This window comes from Ranitomeya imitator, chromosome 1, assembly GCF_032444005.1.
Source record: "Ranitomeya imitator isolate aRanImi1 chromosome 1, aRanImi1.pri, whole genome shotgun sequence".
Lineage (NCBI taxonomy): Eukaryota > Metazoa > Chordata > Amphibia > Anura > Dendrobatidae > Ranitomeya > Ranitomeya imitator.
This window is the reverse complement of record NC_091282.1, coordinates 955,895,681-955,922,054: the sequence shown is the minus strand read 5'-3', so window position 1 is coordinate 955,922,054 and position 26,374 is coordinate 955,895,681. Positions and strand designations below refer to the sequence as shown.

General features: G+C 42.5%; 1 protein-coding gene across 2 annotated transcripts in view; it reads left to right on the top strand.

The window, feature by feature from the left end:
• The window catches only part of PAPSS1 (3'-phosphoadenosine 5'-phosphosulfate synthase 1), a 116,466-nt gene that overhangs the window by 59,803 nt on the left and 30,289 nt on the right, over positions 1 to 26,374 (top strand). Inside the window, exons 8-10 of one of the 2 annotated variants that reach the window (XM_069743729.1) lie at positions 3,932 to 4,137; positions 11,536 to 11,671; positions 17,393 to 17,686. In XM_069743729.1, the coding sequence (XP_069599830.1) occupies positions 3,932 to 4,137; positions 11,536 to 11,671; positions 17,393 to 17,469 (419 nt within the window). In that variant the 3' untranslated portion in view covers positions 17,470 to 17,686. Of the gene's footprint in view, positions 1 to 3,931; positions 4,138 to 11,535; positions 11,672 to 17,392; positions 17,687 to 26,374 lie in introns of those variants that run through there. The other variant, XM_069743725.1, reaches the window with a different exon arrangement.

Here is a 26,374-nt window from a genome sequence, read left to right as displayed (position 1 = left end):
GGTGCTGGCGGAGTGCGCGAGCGTCTGTGAGCATATTACTCGTGTCATGGGACAGTCGCATGACGGTGGCTTCCATCGACTCACTCATTGATTAGTGGGAAGGAAGTTTTATTGCTAATTCTTGTCTAAGCTGTGTGAACTGTGGCATGTATTTCTTTCCTTTCTGTTACTATGCCTTTTTTCTCTTCACGTGCGGTACAGACAATACATATTTCCGTCTGTGGCGTTGACAATTGTATAGTTCTACTCTGCACTTTCACTTGATTTTTCTCTGACTTCAAAAGAGACTGCGATCCTTGTAAAAACCACTTTCCAGTGCAAGTAAATGAGGTCAGATGCAAAGTGCTCACCCCTTCATGCTTATTCTAGTCTTCCTCCGTAAAACTCCTCAGACACTTCATTCCTCCTTGTGATTATTCAGGGAGCTCACCCCCCATGACTCTTTGACATGACACATTAATGTTGTTTAGTATGTGTCATATTGTGATATCAAAGCATTTCAAAAATTGGAAACAGTTAAGCCTTGTGACCGGCAGTCGGGGGAAAGTCGACCGAATTTGTGGTCTTCATTAGAAAAGTTGGAAGATGCAGAATTTACTAAAACCATTCTAGAATCTGAATTATTTGGCAGTGGTGTTGGTCAATAACTTCCTCCCTGATTTTCTTGTCAGATTGATACATGGTATAACCACCCGTTAATTTCCTCTTTGAACTAACTTTGATTTCTCTATTATTGGGTTTATTTCTGTTTATTGTATAGCGCCAACATATTCCACAGCACTTTACGGACATCATCACTTCCCCATTGGGGGTCACAATCTAAATTCTCTTTCAGTATTTTTTGTGAGTTTCCTTCAGGAACTCCAGTTTCCTCCCACATGCAACCATGCAGAGAACATACAAACTTCACACAGCGGTTATCCACCCCAGTGCTGCAAAAATATAGTGATAACCACTTAGCCACCTTGCTGCCCACTCAGCCACCTCACCGTGCTTACTGTTGATTAGTGCATAGTAAACTTATAAGATTTTTTTTCTGGAAAGGTAGAGAGAAGAGGTACTAGCTGTGCCTACATGTTTACAGGTATCGTCAGGGAGCAGGGTACTACCTGTGCGTACATGTTTAATAATAATAATAATAATCTTTATATATAGCGCCAACATATTCCGCAGCAGCGCTTTACAGTTTAACAGCTAATACACACGTCATAAGTAACAACGTTTAAAATAAAACAATAATTAAAGCAAAGTAAGACAACCCTGCTCGTGAGAGCTTACAATGAGGTGTGGGGGGAGATACAAAGTACAGGTGTGTATTTGCAATGATGGTCCAGCCATCTTGAGGGAGCGGGGATAGGTAAAGGTTGCATGAGCTAGTCACCAGTCATTATTTGTGGTGCTGTTGGGTGCGGTGGAGTTTGATGGAGGGTTATTCTGATACATAGTGAATGGGACACACACACACACACACACACACACACACACACACGCTTTGATTAGGGAACATGATAAGCCACTCTGAACACGTGTTATGAGGGAGCGCCTAAAGCTCTGTAAGTTGTGGATAGTCCTAATTTCTTGGGGTAGAGCATTGGCGCAATATGGAAGAAGTCTGGGAGTGGGAGGTACGGATTAATGCAGAGGTTAGTCGAAAGTCGCTTGCAGAGCGTAACGAGCAGGTAGGCCGATAAACAGAAATGAGGGACGAGATGTAAGGGGGTGCCGCACTGTGGAGAGCTTTGTGGGTGAGAACAAGCAGTTTGAATTGTATCCTGTAATGTATGGGCGGCCAGTGTAACGACTGTCGAAGAGCGGACGTGTCCGAGTACCGATTAGCTAGATAGACGACCCTGCTGCTGCATTAAGGATGGACTGGAGAGGGGAAAGTCGAGTGAGGGGGAGGCCAGTTAATAGAGCATTGCAGTAGTCCAGGCTGGAGTGGACCAGGTCAACCGTGAGGGGTTTTTTTGGTTTCCATATTGAGAAAGGGGCGGATTCTAGAGATGTTCTTTAAGTGAGCTGCAGGAGATTGTATATGGGAGGTGAAGGAGAGATTGGTGTCAAACATAACACCCTGACAGCGCACCTGCTGCCGGGGTGTTATTATGGTGCCACCCACGGAGAGGGAAATGTCAGATTTAGGGAGGTTAGTAGATGGCGGGAGCAGAAGAAGTTCAGTTTTGGAAAGGTTGAGTTTCATATAGAGAGCGGACATGATGTCGGAGACTGCGGACAGACAGTCACTGATACTGAAAGTCAAGTCTACTGATGGTCTGTCCAATTGAGGCCATGTATAGAGAGAAGAGAAGGGGGCCAAGGACTGAACCCTGAGTGACCCCAACAGTGAGATGAAGAAGAGATGAAGTGGAGCCAGCGAACTATACACTGAAGGAACGGTCAGAAAGATAGGAAGAGAACCAGGAGAGTGCAGTGTCCTTTATGCCTATTGATTGGAGCATAGAGAGTAGGAGATGCTGCAGAGAGGTTAAGAAGAGTGAGCAGAGTGGTCACAATTAACTTTTGCTGTCAGAAGGTCGTTAGTCACTTTGAGTACAGTTTCTGTAGAATTTAGGGAGCGGAAGCTGGACTGTGATGGATCTAGGAGAGAGTGAGTGGAATGGTAACAGGTAAGGCAGGAGTAGACCAGGCACTCCAAGAGTTTAGAGATGAAGGGGAGGTTCAAGACTGGTTGGTAGTTATTGGTGCAGGATTGGTCGAGAAAGGGTTTTTTTTTAAAGGGAACCTGTCACCCCCCCCCCCCCCCCCCCCTTCCCCCATCCACCCCCACCCACCCCCCGGCGTTTGTAACTAAAAGAGCCGCCTTGTGCAGCACTAATGCTGCACTCTGACAAGGTGGCTCTTTTAGTTCATGTTCCTGCCACTGCTGAGAGATTGAAGATTATAGTTAGGTGAGTAGTGATGATAGGAGAGCGAGACAGGAGGAGTACAGCAATAGTTAGAGAGCAGGAAACTAGCTGTGCCTACATGTTTTACAGGAATAGTCAGGGAGCAGGATACTAGCTGTGCCTACATGTTTACAGGAATAGTCAGGGAGCAGGTTACTAGCTGTGCCTACATGTTTACAGGAATAGTCAGGGAGCAGGTTACTAGCTGTGCCTACATGTTTACAGGAATAGTCAGGGAGCAGGTTACTAGCTGTGCCTACATGTTTACAGGAATAGTCAGGGAGCAGGTTACTAGCTGTGCCTACATGTTTTACAGGGATAGTCAGGGAGCAGGTTACTAGCTGTGCCTACATGTTTACAGGAATAGTCAGGGAGCAGGTTACTAGCTGTGCCTACATGTTTACAGGAATAGTCAGGGAGCAGGTTACTAGCTGTGCCTACATGTTTACAGGAATAGTCAGGGAGCAGGTTACTAGCTGTGCCTACATGTTTACAGGAATAGTCAGGGAGCAGGTTACTAGCTGTGCCTACATGTTTACAGGAATAGTCAGGGAGCAGGTTACTAGCTGTGCCTACATGTTTACAGGAATAGTCAGGGAGCAGGTTACTAGCTGTGCCTACATGTTTACAGGAATAGTCAGGGAGCAGGTTACTAGCTGTGCCTACATGTTTACAGGAATAGTCAGGGAGCAGGCTACTAGCTGTGCCTACATGTTTACAGGAATAGTCAGGGAGCAGGTTACTAGCTGTGCCTACATGTTTACAGGAATAGTCAGGGAGCAGGTTACTAGCTGTGCCTACATGTTTACAGGAATAGTCAGGGAGCAGGTTACTAGCTGTGCCTACATGTTTACAGGAATAGTCAGGGAGCAGGTTACTAGCTGTGATTACATGTTATGCAGGAAAATACATTTACTTAATATAAAGAGATGAGGAGAAAGTACTAATTCTTAAGCTATCCTACTAGTTTATGAAAATGTGGGTGCTGGATTTATCTGTTTTGTGACATATCTGTTCTTCCACAGGGGGTGTCATCAACTTGTCTGTACCCATTGTCCTGACTGCAACTAATGAGGAAAAGCAGAGACTCGATGGTTGCACAGCTTTTGCGCTCATTTACGAAGGAAGACGAGTGGCCATTTTACGTCATCCAGAGTTTTATGAGCACAGGAAGGAGGAACGATGTGCCAGACAATGGGGAACAACCTGTAAGGAGCACCCATATATTAAGGTCTGATTGGCATCATATTTACTGTGGTTTAGACATGAAAGTACATCTCTCAAACTAACTAATTTGTTTCCTTTCATTACCAATTTAACCTGTCCAAAAGATGTCTAAGCATTTCATACATGTCAACAGTTAAACAATGTTTGCTGCTGAATTGAGTTAAATTGACCATCAGAGGGCGCCCTTGCAGTGTTTTTTTTATCCACATTACCAGCATGGCAGGCACAAAACTCAAGGGTCAGCATTTGTTTCATCATATTGATCTTACTAGATCAGGTCATAAGATCGGTAGCTGCTCAGGACATTGCTGAAGTATTTCTAGTCTGGAGATGTACAACCGCAGCTTTATAAAAGATTATAGCAGCATTTGCACAAGGGATGTAATAGACAATTATTTATTTATTATTGTGCTTATATAGCGCTAACTTATTCTGCCGCTCTTTACAGACATCATCGCTGTCCCCTATCAGTATGATCATGAGTGTAGGGATTATACTTAGTGTGTGCCACTCATGAAATTGGCTTCTTTGACCATTGTAAAGCATATATCCATGTACTTAGCTATGCCTCAGTGTGCACTGTTGATGTATTTTTTCTTCTAAAATTACAGTCTTTCCTATTAATCTTTTTTTTTTTTTTTTTTGCGTTTTTATTTTATTCGATCTTATCTTCCAAGAGCCATGATAATTTTTAATTTTTCTGTCAACATAGTTGTAGTTTTAAATGACACCGTTCACTATACTATATAATGTACTGGAAAATGGGAAAAAATAAAAGTGAAATAATGAAAAAGAAATAAAAACGAAGTTCTGCCATTTGTCCTTAGGTTATATTTACTGTTCTCATTTTGCAGTAAATATTACAGTACCTTTCCGTATTATTCTCCAAGTCAGCACGATTGCTGCAATGTTAAACTTTCTTTTTTTTTTCTTCTTTATTTTCTTAAAAATTCTAAACATTGTGGCGAAAAAAGCAATTGTCTTGTTGCCATGAGACTCATGGCTTTCTAATCTCTCTGTATATGGACCTGTATGTGTATGAGAGGGTGCTTTTGTGCACCAATTTTGTAATTTAATGTACTATGTAGTGGTACAATGGTTAATTCCTTTTTTTCTGGTGGGGTGGGAGTGAAGGGGAGGAGGTGTAATGATCCAAGAAAAATGGGAATTTTTCCTTTTAAATTTCTTTTCTTTGCTCTACCTCCTATATGGGAAAAGTAATTTTGTTTATATAATTGTTTTATTTTTAACTGTGGGAAAAGTGGGGTGATTTTAGAATCGTTCAGTCTTTTCCAAATTTATTTTTTATTTATACTTTTTTTTTCTCATTTTTAGTCCCCATTGGGCTTGAACTTGTGATTGTGTGATTGCTGGAACTCCACACTACATGAATGGAGCAGCTAGCAGTATGGCATAATTTAAATGCCGCTGTCAGTGACACCGACATTTAAGAGGTTAAACAGCTAGCTTTGAGGGTATGTGCACACGTCAGGATTTCTTGCAGAAATTTTCCTGACACAAACCGGACATTTCTGCCAAAAATCCGCATGCATTTTTTTCGCGTTTTTGACACGTTTTTGGTGCATTTTTTTCCAAATGCGTAGAATAGCGGGGAAAAATGCAGAAAATCCGCAAAATTAATGAACATGCTGCTTTTTTTTTACCACAATGCGTTTTTTTCACAGAAGAAAAACGCATCATGTGCACAAAACATGCCGAATGCATTCTAAATGATAGGATGCATAATGTATGCGTTTTTAATGAGTTTTTATAGCGTTTTTATCGCGAAAAAAACGCAAAAAAACCTGAACGTGTGCACATACCCTAATGCTTGCCGTTAGAGCCAGATGTAAGCGGTATAACACAGCTGGCATCTGCCATGTGTTGTGTTCCTCCACACCGGAGCTCTCCTTGCACACCTCAACCCGCTCCATGACTGACTGACATGTAGCTTTAAGGAGTTAATTGTTTCTTGTGTTGTAAAAATTTTCTTTGGTAGCTCTTAGGTATGTTGGTTTTCATGAGTTCATTTTTATCTTGTTTTGTAACCCTTGCAGGGACATGCTGTACATTAGTAGATCTGTGCTACGAACATACAACACTAGGGGGAGTATAGAGCATATATGGCCATTATCAGCAGATATTATGTTATATACTTCAAGGGAGGTAGAGTGAATAAATCAACAGCAGGTGAAGAATTGGTTGTATTTATTTTTTACGCCGTTCCTCGTATATGTGATTAGACAACTTTATTGTTTGGGTCGGTGCGATTTCAACAATACCAGATTTTTATCTAGTTTTTATGTTTGTCTACTGTCAACACTAAAAGACTCTTTATTTCAAAAACTATTTTTTGTATCACCACATTTTGAGAGCTATATTTTTTTTCCCTATTTCGGCTGGCAGTCATGTGACAGCTTCTTTTTTGGAGGACGTGTTTACTTTTTTGTATTGGTACCATTTTCAGGCACATGACATTTTTTGATCGCTTTCTGTTTTGATTTTTTGGGGAGGTAAAATGAACAAAAAAATTCGGGAATTTTTTTTACATTGTTCTGTGTTTTTACCAAATTGATAAGACAGCTTTATTCTTCGGGTCAGGATGATTACAGTGATACCACACTTATGATTTTTTTTTGTTTGGCACTTTCACTAGAAAAAATAATTATTTTTGCATTGGTTTATTTTGAGAGCTATAAGTTTTTCTTAATTTTTTCCTGACGGAGCTGTGTGGCGGCTTGTTTTCTGCAGTACTATTTTTATTTATATTCTTTTTTTTTATCATGTTTTATTGCACTTTTTGTTTGGCGGTATAATGATAAAGCATAGTTTTTTTTGCCTCAGGTTTTTTTTTTTGTTAAGGTGTTCACTGAGGGGGTTAATAAATGACTATTTGATTACCGGTAATTTTTTTTTTTTTTGGGGGGGGGGGGATTTAAAAAAAAAAAAAAAATGTAATTTTTTTTTTTACTTTTTACATTGTCCCAGGATGGTAAATCGGTGTATAGTAACATATGGCTGATCTGATACACTGCAGGGCATCAGAGAAGCTTCTGACAGGCAGGGAGGAGTCATGTCCGCTCCTGCTCTTAGCAGGTGCTCACAGCAGAGGCGGACATACCATTGGTGCAAACTGTGCGGCCGCACAGGGGCCCAAGAGGTAAGGGGGCCCATTTCTGGCTCCAAAGCAAGTGCAATTTTGCATTTTTAGGAGTTCTCGGGCAGCAAAGGGCCCATATATTGTTCTTGCACAGGGGCCCTTTTCTGACTGTGTCCGCCAGTGGCTCACAGGACACCTTCCTTGAAGGACCCCGCAGCCATCTTGCAGCCCAGGATCACCATGGAGACCATCGGCACAACGCAATCGCATTGTGTTGTTGCGATGGGAGCAGACAGGGTGCTCTCTCCCTCTGTGATGCAAGATTGCCTTGCGCAGGTGTGTACTATGGAGGACAGAGAATGAACTTCAATCCAATATTGCAGCCAGCATGCAGCCAGTGGGTAAGGAAAGGGTGAATCAAACACCCGAAAACTCCGCCCATATGACCCAAAACCAGTCCCGCCAAATTCAGGTGACAGGTTCCCTTTAATATACAGTACAGAGAAAAAGTTTGGACACACCTTCTCATTTAAAGATTTTTCTGTATTTTCATGACTATGAAAATTGTAAATTCACAATGAAGACATCAAAACTATGAATTAACACATGTGGAATTATATACTTAACAAAAAAGTGTGAAACAACTGAAATTATGTCTTACTAGATTGTGGCCAGATTCTAACGCATCGGGTATTCTAGAATATGCTTGTCCCGTAGTATATGGACAATGATGATTCCAGAATTCGCGGCAGACTGTGCCCGTCGCTGATTGGTTGAGGCAACCTTTATGACATCATCGTCACCATGGCAGCCATTATGACATCTACGTCGATACTGTGCCCGTCGCTGATTGGTCGAGGCGAATTCGCGGCAGACTGTGCCCGTTGCTGATTGGTCGAGGCAACCATTATGACATCATCGTCGCCATGCTGTGTCCGTCGCTGATTGGTCGAGGCTCGACCAATCAGAGACGCGGGATTTCCAGGACAGACAGACAGAAAAACCCTTAGACAATTATATATATACTAGACTGTGGCCCGATTCTAACGCATCGGGTATTCTAGAATATGCATGTCCCCTGTTATGAACTGGTGATTCAGAAACACAATGGACCTGGTGATTAAAAGCACACAAAGTGACCTGATAGTTACGAATAACATAGGACGAGCTCTGAGACGTGGGAACTCTGCTGACCGCAATCCCTAATCCTATCACACCACACTAGAGGTAGCCGTGGAGCGCTCCTGACCAGACCTAGGCGCCTCGGGCACAGCCTGAGAAACTAGCTAGCCCTGAAGATAGAAAAATAAGCCTACCTTGCCTCAGAGAAATTCCCCAAAGGAAAAGGCAGCCCCCCACATATAATGACTGTGAGTAAAGATGAAAATACAAACACAGAGATGAAATAGGTTTTAGCAAAGTGAGGCCCGACTTACTGAATAGACCGAGGATAGTAAAGATAGCTTTGCAGTCAGCACAAAAACCTACAAACAACCACGCAGAGGGCGCAAAAAGACCCTCCGTACCGACTAATGGCACGGAGGTGCTCCCTCTGCGTCCCAGAGCTTCCAGCAAGCAAGAAAAACCAATATAGCAAGCTGGACAGAAAAAATAGCAAACAAAAGTAACACAAGCAGAACTTAGCTTATGCAGGGCAGACAGGCCACAAGACGATCCAGGAGAGAGCAAGACCAATACTGGAACATTGACTGGAGGCAAGGAACAAAGAACTAGGTGGAGTTAAATAGAGCAGCACCTAAAGACTTAACCTCGTCACCTGAGGAAGGAAACTCAGAAGCCGCAGCCCCACTCACATCCACCAGAGGAAGCTCATAGACAGAACCAGCCGAAGTACCACTCATGACCACAGGAGGGAGCTTGACCACAGAATTCACAACAGTCCCCGTAGTATATGGACAATGATGATTCCAGAATTCGCGGCAGACTGTGCCCATCGCTGATTGGTCGATGCAACCTTTATGACATCATCGTCGCCATGGCAACCATTATGACATCATCGTCGCTGTGCCCGTCTCTGATTGGTCGAGGCCTGGCGGCTTCGACCAATCAGAGACGTGGGATTTCCAGGACAGACAGACGGAAAAACCCTTAGACAATTATATATATATATCTATATCTATATATCTATATAGATATAGATATAGATATAGATAGATATAGATATATATATATATATAGATGTTCTAGGTTCTTCAAAGTAGCCACCTTTTGCTTTGATGACTGCTTTGCACACTCTTGGCATTCTCTTAATGAGCTTCAAGAGGTAGTCACCGGAAATGGTCTTCCAACAATCTTGAAGGCGTTCCCAGAGATGCTTCGTACTTGTTGGCCCTTTTACTTTCACTCTGCGATCCAGCTCACCCCAAACCATCTCGATTGGGTTCAGGTCTGGTGATTGTGGAGGCCAGGTCATCTGGCGTAGCACTCCATCACTCTCCTTCTTGGTCAAATAGCTCTTACACAGCCTGGAGGTGTGTTTGGGGTCATTGTCCTGTTGAAAATTAAATGATGGTCCAACTAAACGCAAACCGGATGGAATAGCATCCCTCTGTAAGATGCTGTGGTAGCCATGCTGGTTCCGTATGCCTTCAATTTTGAATAAATCCCCAAAATTGTCACCAGCAAAGCACCCCCACACCATCACACCACCTCCTCCATGCTTCATGGTGGGAACCAGGCATGTAGAGTCCATTTGTTCACCTTTTCTGCGTCGCACAAAGACACAGTGGTTGGAACCAAGGATCTCAAATTTGGACTCATCAGACCAAAGCACAGATTTCCACTGGTCTAATGTCCATTCCGTGTGTTCTTTAGCCCAAACAAGTCTCTTCTGCTTGTTGCCTGTCCTTAGCAGTGGTTTCTTAGCAGCTATTTTACCATGAAGGCCTGCTGCACGAAGTCTCCTCTTAACAGTTGTTGTAGACATGTGTCTGCTTCTAGAACTCTGTGTGGCATTGACCTGGTCTCTAATCTAAGCTGCTGTTAACCTGCGATTTCTGAGGCTGGTGACTCGGATAAACTTATCCTCAGAAGCAGAGGTGACTCTTGGTCTTCCTTTCCTGGGGCGGTCCTCAAGTGAGCCAGTTTCTTTGTAGCGCTTGATGGTTTTTGCCACTGCACTTGGGGACACTTTCAAAGTTTTCCCAATTTTTCGGACTGACTGATCTTCATTTCTTAAAGTAATGATGGCCACTCGTTTTTATTTACTTAGCTGCTTTTTTCTTGCCATAATACAAATGCTAACAGTCTATTCAGTAGGACTATCAGCTGTGTATCCACCAGACTTCTGCACAACACAACTGATGGTCCCAACCACATTTATAAGGCAAGAAATCCCACTTATTAAACCTGACAGGGCACACCTGTGAAGTGAAAACCATTCCTGGTGACTACCTCTTGAAGCTCATCAAGAGGATGCCAAGAGTGTGCAAAGCAGTCATCAAGGCAAAAGGTGGCTAATTTGAAGAACCTAGAATATGACATATTTTCAGTTGTTTCACACTTTAAGTATATAATTCCACATGTGTTAATTCATAGTTTTGATGCATTCAGTGAGAATTTACTATTTTCATGGTCATGAAAATACAGAAAATTCTTTAAATGCGAAGTTGTGTCCAAACTTTTGTTCTGTACTGTATGTTTCATAAGTTAATAGTACATAATTAATAGTACCCAAGAAGAAAAGCAACTTGGTAATATATCTCATCATAGAAATTGGCTTCTTTCTCCTGTTGGGTTGATCGTTCATTCTCCATATATTGGTAAAATCTGCTTTGTGAAGACAGACTTTCATATTACTGAGATTGGAGATGATAGTCGGTCCTCATAAGATTCTGTGTAAGAAGGAGCTAGATTAAGAGGGGACTCAAACATTCTGCTGCAGGTTCTCCTGAAATTACAGTTACACTTTAACCAAATTTAAGAAAAGATAAGGTTGGACTCATCTTTACCACCAGACCTGCTGCACCCCCGACCTTCTGTCTGTTCCCCATTATCCCGTAGAATGTAAGTCAGTAAGGGCAGGGTCCTCTACTCTCTGTACCAGTCTCACTGTAAATTTGTTAACTGTAAACGATATCTATAATTTTTATGTAAAACTTTCTCACGTACAGCACCATGGAATTAATGGCGCTATATAATAATAATCTCTATCTCAAATGTCCATCAGCAAATGATGTGACTGTTTTATCAAATTAATGTACCGTATTAATATACACTCATTTTCTAATAAACTGTCTTAGAATTTTTCTCATATGAATGATCTTTGTTGGCTTTCTGCAGATGGTGATGGAGAGCGGAGAATGGTTGGTGGGAGGAGACCTACAAGTTCTCGACCGCATTTATTGGGGTGATGGATTAGATCAGTACAGACTTACACCAGCTGAACTGAAGCAAAAGTTTAAAGATCTCAATGCAGGTAAGTTTATTGTCTTATACCTTTTGTATTTTATACTATGCTAAGGAAAGAATAGAAACATGTTTAAAATTATAGAATTGTTATCCCTATAATTCTGAATGCAGCAATAAAATACGGTACATAAAAGCTTATATGATGCCTTTCTGGCTGAGGGACATTTATGATTTACCTCTTGTTAATCGTCATTTTATGCATACTTGGCCAGTTTAACACGCAAAACAAAAAGTTTCAAAGTTATTACAAGAAACGCATGATATGACCTAGAAATGGAATGATGAATGTTCTGTGGAATTCCAGATTTATAGAACTGTAGGACCTTTAACAATTAACATTGGGGACAGAGCAGGAGGATCTGGGGATGGCGGATGTACCGGGAAGGCTTGGGGACCCAACTTCTCTCTCCTCTGGTATGCTAGATCATTTTTTTTTCGGTGAATAACGGCGATCACGTGACAAGGGACGGTAAAAACCTATCCGAATCATGTTCTCCGGGGTCTCGGCTACCCCTTGTAGCCGAGATCCCAGAGATTTTCTGATGCTGGGGGGCGCGAAACACATATTTCTCAGCGCCGCTTTTTAAGAACCCTTAACTACTGCCGTTAAAAGGCATATTGGCGGTCGTTAAAGGGTTAAAAGGGGTTTCCAGTGTTTGAATATTGATAGCCCTAGCTTAGTACGAGACCTCAATATCAGATTGGTTAGAGTCCAATATCTGGCCACTCCACCGATCTGCTGTTATTTGCTCTGGCTGGATGTAAAAAGTTAACTGCACACTTCTGATAACGGTTTAGTGGCTGCCCCCAAGGTACTACACATCTGCTATTCACTCCAATAGAAAGCATTACCTGACAATGTCAAAAAGCTGATCGGTGGAGATTGTGGAAGTCAGACCCTCCCACACTGATCTGATAGCCTATATTAAAGATGGTGTGGTAGTTCACTCACATGGCGGCACACAGAGGTAGGAAAAAATGGGAACACTGTCTCTTTAAATCCTCGTTGGTTTATTGTAAGGCAGCATAAACCAACTCGGGAGGAAACCAAGCTCTGCCTTTTTGACTAAAACAGAACAAAACAACAAAAGAAAGCAAAATGCGGCAACATAGTGTGTGTGTTGCGGGTGGCACTCCGCTCTGGAGCAGCACAGATTTAGTCTGTGCCTGATGAGCCACAAAGCCTCTGGAGAGTCCTCTCTCCAGGCTAGCTGAACCCAGACTGCCTGTAGAGCTTTTTTATTTCAACCCAAGCCTGTAACTTCCCCATCATGTTATTGATCACATGATCATGACCTCATGCAGGTCCTGGCAAGTCGACCAGGGGAGATAAAGTGGGCCTTCTCCCACTCGCTCTATGAAGGTCCACATAAACTAGCCCTTTTTATGCAATGTAACCCTCACAACACGTAGTGTGCTGGACAAAAAATGCTCTGGTTTCAGATCACTGACGCCGTTAAGCGCAGTGACCCATATCTCCTCTCTATCACCTTATCAGTGACTCTGTCACAATGGCCATACACATTAGCTTTGAAACCATCATTTGGCTGACAACTATCTCTGCCAACTCCCCAATAAACGGTGTTACTTATGAGCGAGTCTCTACCAGAATCCTTTTCCATCTGACATAATTTATTTTGGATCAGGTGGGAGCCCCCATACATATTAGCTGGCCAACAATCTCTACAAAATTGGCACGTTTTGCTGATTTTTATGTAATATTGTTTAATTTTTCTGATTTCTATGGAGGCCTTAAATTTATTGGTAAGCTGTGCCAGCTGATGACCTGAAATCAGTAGTTTAAAATCAGGTTCACACATAGTGGCTGATTTATCAAACCATTTTCACCAGAATTCTAGAGTTAATTAGTGATGAGCGAGTATACTCGTTGCTCGGGTGGTTTCTGAGTATTTGTTTGTGTTCAGAGATTTAGTTTTCATCGCTGCAGTTGAATGATTTACAGCTACTAGCCAGGCTGAGTACATGTGGGGGTTGCCTTGTTGATAGGGAATCCCCACATGTAATCAAGCTGGCTAACAGATGTAAATCATTGAACTGCGGTAATGAAAACTTCCGAACGCTTACAAAAACTCGGAGACGACCCGAGCAGGCTCGGGAAAACCCGAGCAACGAGTATACTCGCTCATTACTAGAGTTAATGGTTTTAATTGCTGCAAAAGTTTTGAACAACTAATAGTAAATGTTTTATTTTACGTGGGCAGAACTTTACCAGAGTGTGCTTACCCATCAAATTCATCTTATTCATCTTTTATTTGTGTTTGCCAGCCTGGTATACATTTTCTGGTTTGTAAATTCTGCTTGTAAGAGAAAAAAAAAGATTTAATTTGTCGCTTCCTACTATCAGGGTTTCATTCCAAGTCTCCAAGGTTTATTAATCACAAACTCCAAAACACTTCTGAAGCTCAAATTTCATGAAACTTTGTGTTTTTCATGTGTTAGCATCCCAAACTAATTTACAGGAAAACTGAACAAAAAATTAGTTTTTTTAGTCTTATATATACTTTGTTCTGAAGTTTGAATTTAGCAGCTGTTTTCTAATAAGAGTACTTTGATAATGCACATTAGATGTCCCATGCAATGTTCAATTTCAAAACTATAGAAGTATTTCCCATTTTTGTATTTGTTTTTTTGTATTTTGTTTTTTTAGTTGGAGAAGCCACTTAAAAGTTAGCTAGTTTTCCATTAAAATACTACAATGCTAATGCGACAGGTGCAGTTATTGCAATCACGTTCTTGGACAAACCCTGAACCATCATGGGAAGAACTTATTAGGTATAACTTTTTATCATAATTTTAAGTAGCTACTCATCATCATAGAGTTACTAACCTTCGCCTTAAAGACAGTCTCAAAGCATCAATTCTTCTAGGTGCACTTGTACAAAGTCAGGGATTTTGTTTACACGTACGCCTTACTATAAGTCATACACTAGAATACGACTCAGCAGAAACATAAGGCACAAGGTCTCTCACAGGCAAACATTTCAAAGCAAACTGGGGTAAGATATGGTCAGTGTTGAGGACCTTTAGACACAGTGGTGGGTGAGGGGAAAGTTAGTGAGACAGATGAAAGATAAATGTTTACATCACTTCGAAATAAGATGTCCAGCAGTGCCATCATCTCAAAACTGGCAGCAAGTAGTGAGACCTAGCAAGTAGTGAGACCTAGGTGAAGTCTGGCCAGAAGTGGTCTTCCCGGAAAAATTGCTTCCAAAAACCTATTTTTTCAACATGGAAACAAGGACAAGCAACTTAACTATGCACGAAAACATATACAGTGGGGAAAATAAGTATTGTGATACACTGCTGATTTCGCAAGTTTTCCCACCTACAAAGAATGGAGAGGTCTGTTATTTTTATCGTAGGTACACTTCAACTGCGAGAGACAGAATCTTGAAAAAAAATCAATAAAATCACACAATATGAGTTTTACATATTTCATGCAATAAAATGCAATTTAATTAAGTATTGGATCACCTACCAACCAGCAAAAATTCTGTTAGTTTTTCTTAAGAAGCCTCCTACTCTGCACTCATTACCTATATTAATTGCACCTGTTGTTAACTATAAAAAAGACACCTGTTCACTGAGAGACTCCAATAAAATGCAGTTTAATTTTTTAAAAATCATACAATGTGATTTTTGTGGTTATTATTTTTAGATTCTGTCTCTCACAGTTGGTGTACCTATGATGAAAATTACCTCTCCATTTTTTGTAGGTGGGAAAACTTACAAAATCAGCAGTGTATCAAATACTTATTTTCCCCACTGTATACAGTGCCATGTGAAAGTATTCGGCTCCCTGAAACTTTTCAACCTTTTCCCACATATCATGCTTCAAACATAAGGATACCACATGTAAATTTTTGGTGAAGAATCAACAACAAGTGGAACACAATTGTGAAGTTGATCAAAATTTATTGGTTATTTAAAATTTTTGTGGAAAATCAAAAACTGAAAGTTGGGCGTGCAATATTATTCGGCCCCTTTAACTTAATACTTTTGTTGCGCCACCTTTTGCTGCGATTACAGCTGCAAGTCGCTTGGGGTATGTCTCTATCAGTCTTGTGCATCGAGAGACTGAAATTCTTGCCCATTCTTCCTTGGTAAACAGCTCAAGCTCAGTGAGTTTTGATGGAGATCGTTTGTGAACAGCAGTTTTCAGCTCTCTCCACAGGTTTTCTTCAAGAATGGTCCTGTATTTGGCTCCATCCTTCTTCCCATCAATTTTAACCATCTTCCCTTTCCATGCTGAAGAAAAGCAGGCCCAAACCATGATTCTGCCACCACCATGTTTGACAGTGGGGATGGTGTTTTCAGGGTGATGAGATGTTTTGCCTTTTTATGGATATCTTTGAGAAATGGCTTTCTTCTTGCCACTCTTCCATAAAGGCCAGAGTTGTGTAGTGTACAACTGATTGTTGTCCTATGGACAGACTGTCTCACCTCAGCTGTAGATCTCTGCAGTTCATCCAGAGCGATCATGGGCCTCTTGGGTGCATCTCTGATCAGTCTTCTCCTTGTTTGAGATGAAAGTTTAGAGGGACGGCCGGGCCTTGGTAGATTTGAAGTGGTATGATAGTCCTTCCATTTCAATATGATCGCTTGCACAGTGCTCCTTGGGATGTTTAAAGTTTTGGAAATCATTTTGTATCCAAATCTGGCTTTAAACTTCTCCACAACATTATCACGGATCTGCCTGTTGTGTTCCTTGGTCTTCATGATGCTCTCTGTGCTTCAAAGAGAACCCTGAGACTATCACAGAGCAGGTGCATTTACACGGAGACTTGATTACACACAGGTGGATTATATTTATCATTATTAGGCATTTAGGACAACATTGGATCATTCAGAGATCCACAATGAACTTCTGAAGGGGGTTGGCGGCACTGAAAGTAAATGGGCCGAATAATATTGCATGCAGAACTTTTTAGTTTTTGAATTTCCACAAAAATTTAAAGTAACCAATACATTTCATTCAACTTCACAATTGTGTTCCACTTGTTGTTGATTCTTCACCAAAAATTTACATTTGGCATCTTTATGTTTGAAGCATGATATGTGGAAAAAGGTTGAAAAGTTCCAGGGAGCCGAATACTTTAGCAAGGCACTGTATGTTTTTGTGCATAGTTGAGTTGATTGTCTTTGTTTCCCTGTTGAAGACAGGTTTTTGGCTGCAATTTTTCCAGGAAGACCACTTCTGGCCAGACTTCACCAAACAGTCGAGTGGTGTAGCTAGGTCTCACTACTTGCTGCTCTGTTTCCTCACTGTAACTTGGAAGCTGAAAACTGGATTAATGAGTGACATTTTTGAGTATTTGGCTGTAACAGAAGTTAGTTTATTTGCCGAACTGCTGGAGAATGGTACAATAATGAGTGTCAACAGTGAAGTGTTTGGCGCTGCATTTCAGCAAATGGAATTGGGGATTTGGTCAAGATTCTTGAGGTCCTCAATGCTGAGAAATACAGGCACTTATTTAAATATCATGCAATAACAGCAGAGAGCCGCCTGATTGGCTGCAATTGTATTCTGCAGCAGGACAACAACCCAAATATACAGCTAATGGCATTAATACCATAAGTAACAACAAGTAGTCCTGGAGGTGATGTGGCCTGCACAGAGCCCTTATCTCAACAGCGAGTCTGTGATTACATAAAGAGACAGTGATGTGAACATGCTGATACTCACAAATGTGTTTTGTTCTTTAAGATGTTTGGAGCAATCTCCCTGTCAAGTTCCCTCAAAACTGTGTGCAAGTGTACCCAGAAGAATGGATGCTGTTTTGAAGGCAGAGAGTGATCACATCACAGCAAACATTGACTTGATTTAGAGCTCTATTCTGTTCATTCACTTTTCATGTCGTTAACTGGTAAAATAGAATATTCAGCCTTCTAATTTTGAAAGCATTCTTGCTTTCCAGCATTTTTTCACACATGCCTAAAACTTTAGCACAAAACTGTAAACTTTTCTTGTAAAAAAATGAAAGTAAAAAGAACAAACACATTTTTGCTTTTCTGCCTTGGTATCGGATAACTATTTACTGCTTTTAGGATGTACCTTTTGTTGAGTATAAACCTTTTACTGTTAAGCTGTAAAGTTTTCAGAAGTGATATTGAACATGTGGTCTAATAAGAACATGTGTTGGTATGTGGTTTGCTTCTTAAACACTAACATTCTTCATCACTTACTTTGTTAGGCTAGCTGTCCGTTTTCATTGTTGGGCTGTCTGTCCATTTACCTTATCTTGTCAGTGTTTGAGTGACAGGTTTACATTTATATGCAATGCATATAGGACTGGAAATTACTTTTATAAGTACTGGTTCCAGAATATCCATGCTAAAATTAAGATGTATTGAAAATAATTTTACAATAGTAGCGGGTACTTAGCCCATACCTGGAATACTGGAAATCACCAAGTGTATCTGTGTCTTTATATTGAAGACTACGCCAGACTAGCAGATCAATCCTTACAGTTTCAAAATTTAGCCATGTTCAAGATTTGGTCAGTATTTTACGTCCGTATTTGTAAGCAAAAACCAGGAGTGGATGATAATACAGAAATGGTGCACACTTTTTTTTTCTCTGATTGTTACTCTTGTGATTTTGGTTTACAAATACTGATGTAAAATACTGACCGACTACTGATCGTGGCCTTAGAGTAATTTTGGGATTTAGATCTGGGGAGTTTCCTGGCCAAAATTACATTCACTGAGCCACTTAATTAACAGTTTTCTCTTGTGACACCATGCAGAATCATTCTGGAAAAAGCTTCGTTCATTACCAGATTGCTTCTAGATTGTTGCTCTTGGAAGTTGTTTAGATCCTTACTCAGGTCAGTGCTCTTAGACAAAATTGTGGGTGAGCCCCCTCCCTTGGGTGAAAAGCCGCCCCGCATATGAATGGCCTCAGGATGCTTTACTGTTCATGAGTGGCCCTTTTCTTCTCCAACAATCATTCTTTGATGTCCAAAATAATCTAAAGGGGACTTCATCTGAGAAAGTAACTTTACCTCAGTCCTCTGTAGTCCAATCCATTTTCTTTCTACTGAGTGTCATTCTGCCCTTGATGTTTTTCTTGAAGAGAAGTGTTTGCTTTGCTGCCCTTCTTGACACCTGGCCTGCCTCCAAAAGACTTAGCCTCACTTTGCTTGGAGAGGCATGAACAGCTGTTTACTGCTATTCTGCACTGGTGTTAAACCGATCCCATAGCTGAATCCTGTTTAGGACATGATCCTGGCATTTGCTGGACATTCATGTGTGCTCTTCTGTAAAACAATTAAACCTTTCCCCAACTCTCCTTGGATCCTGAATGCCTTTGTATATTGCATTGATTTTCTATGGTATGCAATGACTTTCCCCAACTATCCCTGGATCCTGAATGTCTCTGTATATTGCATTGATTTTCTATGGTATCACTGACTTTCCCCAACCCTCCCTGGATCCTGAATGTCTCTGTTTATTGCATTGATTTTCTATGGTTTCCCTGGCATCTGAGTGTCTGTGTGCAGCGCATATAATCTTTTTCTGGTATGCTTTCCTTTCTTACCTATCATCTTGTTTCCATGACCTGTTTCATGTCTCTCATTATGTTATTCTGGCATATCTTTGAGTGGTCACTGCAGCCTCTCCCTCTCTTTATGACCTTTGCTTAACTCTCTACATCTGGTCTCGCCATACCTACCTACCTCCTCATTCACATCTGATTGCCCTTAGCTGGGGATATATTCAGATCCAGGAGTCTGATCAAGACTTTAGTCTGATCCATGTATCTTTCAAATTACAGATTTATAATTACTATACTTTGAGTTAGACTTGAATTGGACTAGAATTTGACAGTAAGGTAACAGAATATCAAACCACTACCATGTTTCAGTTTCTTTTCTCTTTCACACCTAAACTACTCTTATTTTCCCTACCTCCTGTAATCCCCCCACTTAGTAAGGAATTAGTAATGTCACCCTCCATCCTCCCCAGCCATCTCACCATCTCTTCACAGCTGTTCCTCCACATACAGTACAGTCCTTTTTCTCCAGACACACACGGCCCCATCATGTCCTATCCTGCTCTCACCATCTAACGCTCTATCTGCTAATCCTCATCGCTAAACATATATACCAGACCGCACATGCACCACAAATTAGTACACCAAGGGTGCCAGGATGTATGTCAGTGGTTCAGTGCAGAAAAGACAACAAGAAATCCTATGAAGAGACAGCACTACAAGAACCAAATTACAGTATAATACCAAAATCTTTATTTAAGTATCCAATAAAATCACATCATGCATATAATTAGGGATAACAGATGATGACAAAGATTCACCAAAAAGTGGCAACACAATGCCCATCAGGTACATAATATCTCAGCAAAGTGCAGTAAATTTTAGCCACATATTTACTCCCAAAAGTGCAAGTGCATTGTGCAAATAGAACAATAACCAATTGGGTTCGTATGGTGTAGGAGCATAAAGTGCAATATTCACCCAAACATGGAAGTCATATCAGTGATTGAGAGTTAAATCAATATATGGAGCAAATTTGGGCTAACCAGTAAACATTACTTGGGGAATCGCGCTGCCACTTGCCCCAACGCACGTTTCGGTGTAGTGCCTTCTTCCTCATCGCTGGTGACGTATCCCCAAATCCTGGCCCTCCTCAACACATCCCCACACTCATTTCTAACCCCCTGCCACAATCCTCTACACGTTTTCCCAACCATGATAACCTCATATCCATTCATCCAGCCCCCACTCCCCCTACCTGGAGCACTATTTAACGCACGTTCCGGCTGCAACAAACTGCCATTTATGATGACCTCTTCATCACTAACACACTCTCCTTCCTCAGCATCACTGAAACCTGGCACACCCCCTCTGACTCAGCCTCTCCAGCTGCTCTTTCCTGTGGCGGATTCCACCTCTCTCACACCCCTCACCACAGCAACAAACGTGGTGGGGGAGTTGGCTTGCTCCTGTCCACCACCACCTCCGTTACTCCAATCCCAGTACTACCCTCTGCTATGCTTCCCTCGTTTGAGGTGCTCTCCGTCCGCATCTATACCCCCTCCAACCTCCAGCTGGCAGTCATCTACCGCCCCCCAGAACTAGCCATCTCCACCTTTCTCGACCACTTCACCATTTGGCTGCTTCATTTCCTCACTGCTGACATCCCCACTATCATCATGGGTGACTTTAATATCCCCATTGACACTTCCATCTCAGCTGCCTCTAAACTTTTATCGCTTACTGCCTCCTTCCGCCTCACTCAATGGTCTTCTGGGGCCTCTCACAAAGATGGTCACACACTAGACCTTATCTTTACCCGATTCTGTTCCCTTACTAATCTCACTAACTCACCCTTCCCCCTGTCTGACCACAACCTACTGACATTCTCTTCCCTCTCCTAGTACGCAACACCCACTCCACAAACTCACCCTCGCACAAATCTCAAACACCTCAATTTACAATCATTCTCTGAGTCCCTTCTCCCTCTTACAGACATAGCTTCCCTTCATGACACAGATGCTGCTGCAACATTTTATAACACCGTAATAACAGCTACACTCGATTCGGCTGCCCCCCTCATGCATAGCAAAACTTGTACGATAAACAGACTGCCCTGACTGACCAGCCTGACCAAAGAACTGAGACTGGCTTCCAGGGTCGCTGAGCGGAGATGGAAGAGATCCCACTCTGCCGAGCACTTCATCACATACAAGCAGTCCCTCGCCAGCTTCAAGTCCACGCTCACTGCCGCAAAACAAACTTATTTTTCATCTCTCATATCCTCCTTGTCTCACAACCCTAAACAGCTTTTCAACACTTTCAATTCTCTACCCTGTCCCCCAGCACCTCCTCCCTCCCCCCTCATTTCTGCTGAAGACTTTGCCTCTTTCTTTAAATTCTTCAAAGAATCCCATGGTTTACAATATCATCTCTACGCCGATGACACGCAGATCTACCTATCTGGACCTGATCTCACATCCTTGCTCACCAAAATCCCACACTGTCTGCTTTCTCGGCCTTCTTTTCTGCTCGCTTTCTAAAACTGAACATGGACAAAACAGAATTCATCATCTTTCCCCCATCTCACTCTGCCCCTCCACCAGACCTATCCGTCAATGTCAATGGCTGCTCACTTTCCCCAGTCCCGCATGTTCGGTGCCTCCAGGTGATCCTCGATTCTGCCCTCTCTTTCAAGCCATATATCCAAGCCCTTGTCTCCTCCTGTCATCTCAAACTCAAAAATATTTCTCGGATCTGTGCATTCCTCGACAAGGAAACCACAAAAACACTAGTGCACGCCCTTATCATCTCCCGCCTTGACTACTGCAACCTCCTACTCTCTGTCCTCCCCTCTAGCCCTCTGGCACCACTCCAATCCATCCTACACTCTGCTGCCCGACTAATCTATCTGTCTCCCCGCTATTCCCCAGCCTCTCCCCTATGCCAAGCCCTTCATTGGCTTCCTATCGTCAAGAGGCTACAGTTCAAAACCCTTACTATGACATACAAAGCCATCCACAACCAGTCTCCTCCATACATCTGCAACATGGTCTCCCGGCAGTTACCTACACGCAACCTTCGATCCTCACAAGATGTCCTTCTCTACTCCCCTCTCATCTCTTCATCCCACAACCACATCCAAGACTTCTCCCGTGCTTCCCCCATACTCTGGAACTCTCTTCCCCAACACATCAGACTCTCACCTACCATAGAAACCTTCAAAAAGAACCTGAAGACTCACCTCTTCCGACAAGCCTACAGCCTGCAGTGATCCTCAACCTACTGAACCACCGCTCGAACAGCTCTACCCTCTCCTAGCGTATCCTCACCCATCCCCTGCAGACTGTGAGCCCTCGTGGGCAGGGTCCTCCCTCCTTCTGTACCTGTTAGTGCCTTGTTTTTTGCTCATCTTTGTTGTATTTGTCTATATTTGCCCCCCTTTTCACATGACACCAAAAAAATCCTTCGATCCTGCTGTCAAAAAAACCTTCCGGGAAGAAAAGAAAAACTACAATCTACACCAAAGAAGGAAAACATTCACAAGTGCGGGTTAAAAAAATAAATTTTTATTAATACACAATATCAAAATACATAATCATGTTCAAAATAATATAATAACAATGTACACATGGGACACTTGGAAATAGCAGAGCAGCATGCAGACAACAAACTGAAAAAATTGACTGCTATCAAAGGGGTATGTTGTGTAAAAGTTTTTTTCTTTTAATATATAATATATCATATAAATGCTATTAAACCTAAAGTGCTAGTGCAAAATATATATGTGTGTGTAACAAAAAAATAAAATTAAATATACGAGACTCTCACAGCATATCCCTTTGCAAAGGCAGAAACAAAGATATATATAAAGTGCAATGTCACATGTTCCAGTCCAAAGGTCCTGTGGATGTTGTCAAAACATGAATAATACAAGACAGCAAGTCAAATTAAGCACTGCATATTTACCTCTAGAGTATAGGTATCCAGGTGCCCACCACACCCGACATACGTTTCGCTCTGAGAGCTTCGTCCAAGGGTGATGGGCAGCTGGTAAATTAGCTATTTAACCTATCATTGGCGCATGAGACAGAGGCAAACCAGACTCTGTTGATTAATCACCTAAGCGCAAATGAAAACTACATTACCCAGAGGGGCTGCATTGATCACATGGTGCAGTCACATGTCCGTAGTCTAGTGTGAGAACACGGTCTCATTCACACCAAACACATACACCCACATGTAAACCGCATCTCTCAGATGGATAAGAAGTGGAAATATACCGCACGCAGTGATCACTGCGTGCGGTATATTTCCTCCTGGAGCAGGGTCGCTGCTGTAGGAGGCAAGAGTGGAGCGTTGTGCAGACTGGGATGAGGGGGTGTTCAGATCAGCACTGAGATCTCATCTCCTGAGATCTTGGTGCCGAGATCTCTATCTACGCATGCGCCGCCCCCAGCAGCCATTGTCCCGGAGTCCACCGATAGTAAACCATGTGCGGGGGTTCTGGGCTTTCATAAAATGTCGCACATCCGAACATCCCCTCATCCCAGCCTTTAGCAATGCTCCACTCTTGCCTCCTCCAGCAACAACTCTAGGACCCCGCTTCACCACAGCCACCACAGTAAGCAATAAGACGCAATTTTATTTTTAAAAAAGTGTTTGTTTTTTTCTCTAATAACACCCCACGACCGCACACAGGAGGATGTCATCTCATCCTAATAGGGACAGGAAACTCGAAAGAGGAAGAAATCATGTAGCCCCTCCTACCTCCTTACCCCAGTGTTTTTCCTTGCCCTATAGGGATGAAGAGGTCATCGTGGGTGTTCTGTGCTGGTGGCAGACACCGTAAAATTTATCCCAGCTGGGCAGCAGGAGTTCGGTCAGCTTACCCTCCCTCTCCGTAATGCTGCTCCTGTCTCCTCTGGACTCAGGACGTTTTCCCCCCAGTCTGCGCCTTCGGGTAAGGTGTGAGGAAGTTTTCGGGCAGGAGACCTCTCTGAGCTCTCCAGGCCCATCTCCTCCCCCTGCTCCTGGTGGCAGATCGCTGTGACATGACGCCGGCCAGTATGGGAGTTTGTCACTTCCGGTTTTGCTTTCCATCATGGATTGCAGTGTGAAATTTGAATGCAGAACCCAGGCTGATTCCACCATTCGGGAAGAGCCGGGGAGGAGACTCTCAGGTTGGAGAAAGGTGCTGGTCCAGTCGCACTATTAAAGGAGCCCCGGACAGAAGATCAAGTGAGGTTGGACAAACTGTGCTATCATGGTGTCTGATCCTTCCCGCTCTGCATCTGTGGAGCCCAGCGCTATTCCGATCCCTGTGAGTATTCAGGCATTTGGGTGCAGGTATGGATACTGAGTCATTTCTACCTTCTCTCCTTTAGGGGGACAAGGATCCTGCACCCATGAGCAAATTCAAAGTCACTAGCCAAAAATGTGCGTTATGTGGCAAAAGACTCTCCTCACATGGCAAACCCCTATGTCAGAAGTGTATAGAGAAAGTTCTGAAGGAGGAACAGCCCTCCTTAAGAGAGGACATCAAAGGCATTGTACGTCAGGAGATACAAGCTTCCGTGGCATCCTTCTCCCTGCTAATACCAGCCCCTAGTGCTCCTCCAGTGGCAAAGAAGACAAAAATACAGCAGGAAGAGGATTTGGACTCCCAGGAGTCTATGCAGGAAGAGTTTCAGGAAGAAGGTGAAATGATTTCTGACCCAGATTCACAGGAGAAGAGGTATTACTTTTCTGCAGTGAACATGGAGGAGCTAATCACAGCGGTGAGAAGAACCATAGAAATGGAGGAAGAAAGACCAGCGGGTACGGTGCAATAAGGGATGTTCGGAGGCCTCCAATCCAAAAAGAAATTATTCTTCCCAATACACAACGGGGAGCTGGTGCTGGAAGAGTGGGAGACTCCAGAGAAGAGACTGAGTACTCCTTCAGAGTTAAAAGATTTAATACTTAAGTGAAAAATAACATTCTTCGGCTTTGACAGGAGTAGGTGAGGGAGCGGGGAGTGAAGAGACTGGACGACGGCCATTTCGCGCACCAGCGCTTCCACGTCGTCCAGTCTCTTCACTCCTCGCTCCCTCACCTACTCCTGTCAAAGCCGAAGAATGTTATTTTTCACTTAAGTATTAAATAAAGGACACGTTTCTAGCTGAAGAAATCGGGTGAGTGCCACATTTCTTTTCTCCGTTTTGTATGCTATATGGATTGTGGATTTCCTATGTGGAGCACCACCCTTTTCAGCAGTGAGCCCAGAGTGTCCGATCCGTAGAAGATCTAATTGCTATAGACGGGGGAATCTTACAGCATTCAGTGCCGGTAATACCCACTATTCTTTGCAGTTTGACCCTCTCCCCAGTGGTCATTCGATTATTTCCTGTCCTATGGATTGGGGATAATTTACTGTATTGGTAATAACCCATTATTTATTGAGGAACAATTAAAGCTGAGTGCACGCGTTGCAGAATTTCCGCGGCAATTCCGCAACTCCTGCCGCAGGTATATCACATGCGAAATTTGCATGTGTATTCTCGATAAACACTAGCATTTTTATCTTGCAAAATGCTAGCGTTTTCCAAGCGATCTGTAGCATCGCTTAGAAAACTGATGGACAGGTTGGTTACACTTGTCAAACATAGTGTTTGACAGGTGTGACCAACTTTTTACTATTGATGCTGGCTATGCAGCATCAATAGTAAAACGATAGAACGTTAAAAATAATTAAAAAAAAAATTAAAAATCATGATATTCTCACCTTCCGGCGTCCCCGGCAGCAGGGCCGGACTGGGACTAAAATTCAGCCCTGGCATTTGAAGTTACACAGGCCCACTTGTCACATGGTGACTGTATAATATCTTTGTACACTTGTAGGCAGGGCCGGTTTTAGGCAAAGTGGGGCCCTAGGCAAAGTTTAAAATGGGGCCCAAAATGCTAACATATTGCACATCACACAAAAGCATTTCGGTTGTATTTACAAGCGCTGAGCTCAGGCCGCTAAATGAGTTTGATCGACAATACTGAAGTTGTCCAACACTTGTTTCCCGGCCTCTTTCCACCGTCTGAGATAGAATGATGGGACAGAACGATCACTAAGAGATCACTAACCGATCCCCATACAGTATCATGTTATCAGCAGCACATCTACAGTTTACAGCAGCAATTTGCTGCTGAGAACAATGA